Source organism: Austrofundulus limnaeus, unplaced genomic scaffold (genome assembly GCF_001266775.1).
Source record: "Austrofundulus limnaeus strain Quisiro unplaced genomic scaffold, Austrofundulus_limnaeus-1.0 Scaffold1213, whole genome shotgun sequence".
In the NCBI taxonomy this organism is placed as follows: Eukaryota; Metazoa; Chordata; class Actinopteri; order Cyprinodontiformes; family Rivulidae; genus Austrofundulus; species Austrofundulus limnaeus.
In genome coordinates this window covers 1-4,894 of record NW_013953615.1, presented here as the reverse complement: position 1 = coordinate 4,894, position 4,894 = coordinate 1, and the positions used below count along the sequence as shown (strand labels likewise).

Here is a 4,894-nt window from a genome sequence, read left to right as displayed (position 1 = left end):
ACCCAGCACAGCGCTCCGTGGTTCAGGCAGAACTAATCTATCCCTCAGCTGTGCTCTCTAATCCAAACAAACAGATCTCTCCCCACCGGCATCTGGAACCCCTCACGTACCTAGAAACCACAGCAGCAGCCCCCGTCTCTTAGACAGTGTCTGTGTGCGAGCAGGTTTCTGTTTATCGCTGAGAATCAGTGTGAGAGCATACGACGGGTGTCAACCAGAGGTCACTACGCTACAAGTGCCAGGTTCACCAAGAAGTTAGTCTGTTTAATAAGAGCACCAGAAGGGGAAATACTGTAAAAGAAAAAGAACGCAGGTGAAAATTGTGCGGTAATTTCGTGTCTGAAACTTCGGAATTCGACGCACCACAAGGGCTGCACGATGTCAGGAGAGCCTGATAACAGTGCCTAATACTGCAGTGATGATATGATTTGCGATAAATGAACGAAAACTTCAGAATGTAGTTGATGTGTTTCTTCTCTGGGTTCAGCGAACCATTTCCAGCAGTTGCAATACAGTTTCCTAATGACACTGCCCCCATTAAACTTTTTTCTGATGCTCCGAACACTGAAAAACACCCCTTAATATCAGTGTTTTTTATACATAATAATAAAAAACATCTAAAATAAGTTAAAGAATTTGAAATAAAAGTTAGCAAACCCAAATCCAACTGCAAAGTCTCTCCTTGCGTTGGTCTGACTCCAACATTTTCTCCACGATTTGATGCGGTATCTTAAGTCCATTCTGTTCATCAGACTGATGCTGACAAAATGCATAAATGCAAACATTTGTGCCAAATGCTTATTGCAGTTTGTCAGTTTTTTTGCACAGGCTGTTATCGCGGTGACGATAAATTTACGATACACCCTGTGCAGCCCCATGCACCACCACTAAGACATACTTGGGCCAGATTTTTTAGTCTTTTTATAAGAAAACTCACAAGTAAACGTAGCTCYTAACCGTATCTCAAAAGCCTGAGTAAATAATGGATTATTACATACTTCGTTCCATTAGGGCTGCATGATATTAGGAAACCATGCGATGTGCGATAACAGTGCTTATTGCGATGACGATATGACTTGCGATAAATGAACAAATATGTATGTAGTGTTGATATCTTTCTGCTCTGGGTTCAAAGCCCAAAAAACAACCTACAAGAAACTAATCTGTTCCATTCCAGCCTGAATTTCTTTTTTTTAACTGACCAAATACATGAAGGGCTCCATTTGATTGGTGAAATATTTCYAGCTTCCATCTGAATGTCAAAACGCATAAATGTAAACTTTTAAGTCAACCATTTATTGCAGTTTATGCACTTGTTGCAATATGTATATTACACAGGCTATTTGCGCGATAACGACAAATTGTGCAGCCCTATGTTCCATGGATTCAAGTTTATTTATGTCAATAACATTTGTATTTGGTCAATTCGATGGACTCCCACTGCTTTGATGCCCACAACTGGTTTAGATATGGATGAAATGCTGAAGCACATGGAGATGGTTAGAAGAGAAAGAGATAAGTGGCAAAAATGTGTATTTTTTGCAACAATTCTTATTGCAATATTATACAATATTACATTTACATGCCTTTTTGATATTAGCCAACCCTATTTAATACCAATCCAAATTTACTCCAGCTTGAAGTAGCAAAGGATCTATTGTAGAGTCGGTTAGAATATGTTGTTTTATGTGCCCTCTTTTTACAAACCACCTGACCGTGGTCCGGCACATCAACAGAGTGTGAAAACAGTGCAAACCTCCAAGTGCAATCAAAAACCCTTTTACCAAAGAGACTCCACTGTCCCCCAACTGCCAACTGCGCTTGCGCAACCGATTAGACGGACACGCTGTCTGTCAGACCCCTACGGCAGCACGCAAGGAGAGAACAGGGGTGTTTGATCCGGGCACGAATCAGTCTCCTTTGATGTTCGAGCTCACGAACTGAATGCTCCTCTTTATACCACAGAGCAGAGCGTGCAAACAAAAAGGTAAACACGTGTGAATACATATCGAAAAAGAGTTTCTTGCTTTCTTATTAGTTCAACTAAGAGTACTCAATGGCAAAACCTGCCTCTCTCTTCCATTCATGACTACTACAGCCAGCTCTAAGTACAGGAATGCAGATCAAAGGAAAGGAAAAAAAGGCTCAGCCCCTTCTCCTTACCCCCCCAAAGCACCACCCATATGCACGCTCTCTTTTCCCCCTGGTTTTTACTGGTTTAGTCAACTCTTTGGGACAAAAACTACGTTTAGGAAAAGAAAAGTGTCACTACGGCTCCTACAAACACCAGCTTCTGTCCTCACTCTGCCTGTTCCTCTGCAGCCGGAAACAAATCTTTTTGGAAAGTTGAGAGCTGTCCAAAARGGGACCACACACAGTCTCTGAGCCTTCAACTGCTGGGGTCAGGCTCACACACACTCACACACTAACACAAACACACACACGCATACTCTCTCACAAAATGGCGGCTTTGACAAAAAATTTCCTCAACTCCAAGTGCTCCTTATGAGCTTAATTACAGCCTTCATGTCCTTGCACATTTTGTCTTAGAAAGTTTGAAATGCTGTAAAAATAAAAAAAACTTTTATTTTATTTTTTTTGCTTTAGTTTGAGGACTTAAACAAGCCTTTTTAGCAGGTCACACCAACCATTATTTCCTCTAGTTTAAATGATTCCCTATCAATCAACACATGCGGCAGGACACAGCACTGAAATGAAGACTGTGTCCAGCAGGTTGCATCAAAGCACACATCAATCAGAAATGGGTGCAGCTTATCAAAACAGTACATCAGCACCTTACCTTCCACCCAAAGCTTCTCCACGTCCGTTTCCAAATTAGCTGCTCTTAAGCCCACGGCAAAGGCTCCAAAAATCATGAGACCAACGACCAAAAACTTTCCACAGTTTTTCTGTATGTAACAGCCCAGCCTGAACAAAAGTCTCTGGAACTTCGCTCTCAGCCACAGAGGTGCTTTCCTCCCGGTTGCCTTCCCCTGTGATGAGACAAGAGTCACTGTCAGTGAAAGCATTAAAAACAAATGGGGCAAAAAAATCATGTGTGCTTTTTACATGACAAAAACACAATGTTTGACCCAAGGAAACACACATGTGGCACGGACACAGTGATGACAACAAACATGCTTCACAACAGAAAACTGCATCTTGAACTTGATCTGAGCTGGGTTTTAAGGCCAGTGGAGGTAAATCAAAGGAGAAAACTGAATATCGTGGAACAGAAATCGATTTAAATATGTGTACGCTTTGAATTATTTTTCAAATAGTCCTAAACTTAATGCTAAATTCTTAAGTGATCCCACATGGTTGCTCTAATAAGATCCATAATGATTGTTTTTGTCTGCCTGAGCAAACAAATGTGCATTTTTGAGGGTGTTCGGTTTGTCCCTGGGGGGCTTTCACTCCCACATATCAATACAGATGATGTTAAAGACCCTGAAAGGATGCATGTGGCAAAGCCCACCAAACACACACATATATGTAACCCCTCTCCCCCATGAAGCAGCCCGTGTGTTCTTGGTTGGGGAGCGGAGAAGCCATCACAGGGAGGGGGGGGGTCTCTGCAGTGTTTGTGAACGGAAGAGGGCAGCCACATGGATTTTTTTTCCCTTCTTCTCTCTCCATAAAGTTGAGACAGTGTCACACACTTTTACACCTTTAACTAGAAAGAGCCTGGCTGTTCTGAGTGAAAGGGAACGCAGCGTGTTTTGCTGTTCTGGGATGCAGCTGGGTCTAAAAAAAAAAAACTGAAACTTGCATCTGAATCCAGCTGCAGGAACCCCACACTTCTCCAGCCTGCAGTAGAGGCTGGGACCAGAAAGTTTGTCCACTTTTCCTCCCCGCACAAACACCCCCCACACAAAAAAAACGCAAACAGCAAACTTCTCATCTCTAGAGAAACATGAGACTAAAAACAAGCACCTCTGAGATCTGCTCCAGAGCAAAGCCCGCATCGCAGTAGCTCGGCCGCTGCAGATACTCCAAATCCAGCGGTGTGCTGCGGGCATAGTCCCCCCTGCTCCTGCGCGTCACCCTCGGCCGTTCGGGGTCTCCGCTTTCCTGCTCGGCGGGCGCATTAGCGGCCGAGGCCATGGTGCTGCGGGGACTGCGAGGTGGTCGGCGTTTCCCACTTTATTATGGTGTTCCCCACAAAGCGCGTAGCGATATCCCGACTCGTGGAGATCTCTTCACAGCCGCGAAGAAGAAGAAGAAGAAGAGGAAGAAGAAGAAGAAGTGGGACTTCATGCTCCTGTCGGAGGCGGCGAGTCAAAGTCTGCGCCTTCCATCCCAACATTTCGCGATCCGGAGGTCTCCCCCGCTTCCACCCGCTTTCACCCGAGCCTCRAAGAAAGCAGAGAAAACAAAGAAAAGCATGCGTTTCTCGTCTGAGGGGGAAAAAAGGAAGAGCTACGCAAAGAGATTCCCGTCCACGAGTGTTGGGTCAGGAAGGCTCGATGGTCGCAGCATTCTGCTGAGATCTATGTGGTCTTTCCCCTGAGCCGCGCGTCACGGCCAACTCTGAGATTCAATAGAAGGGGAGGAAAAAGACCCCTCTGCAGGCAGGGAAGGAGGAGGGGTGAGAAAAAGAAGAAGGAGAAGAAGGGAGAGAAAAAAAAACTCAAGATCCCGCCTCTGGGGCTGTCAGATTGCAGGACTTTTCTTGCATCTGATTGGTTCCAGGAGGGCAAAAATTACTCAGCAAACACGACTATTATTAGCTGCTTAGCAACAGCTCACTAAAGTAGAGAGACCACCCAGGTGGACACGGACCTCGCGTGCGCATCTCCGACTCTGGGGGGGCGGAGCGGCTCCGATAACACCGCGCTTCGGGTTCTGACAGAACACACACACACACACACACACACACACACACACACAC

General features: G+C 45.0%; 1 protein-coding gene across 1 annotated transcript in view; it reads right to left on the bottom strand.

Moving 5' to 3' along the window:
- Nucleotides 1–4,533, bottom strand: part of ptch1 (patched 1) — a gene marked incomplete at its 5' end in the record, with an annotated part of 45,319 nt that extends 40,786 nt beyond the window's left edge. Inside the window, 2 exon segments of the mRNA XM_014031266.1 lie at nucleotides 2,801–2,993; nucleotides 3,937–4,533. Of these exon segments, the coding sequence (XP_013886720.1) occupies nucleotides 2,801–2,993; nucleotides 3,937–4,107 (364 nt within the window).
- Between the last annotated feature and the right edge of the window lie 361 nt (nucleotides 4,534–4,894).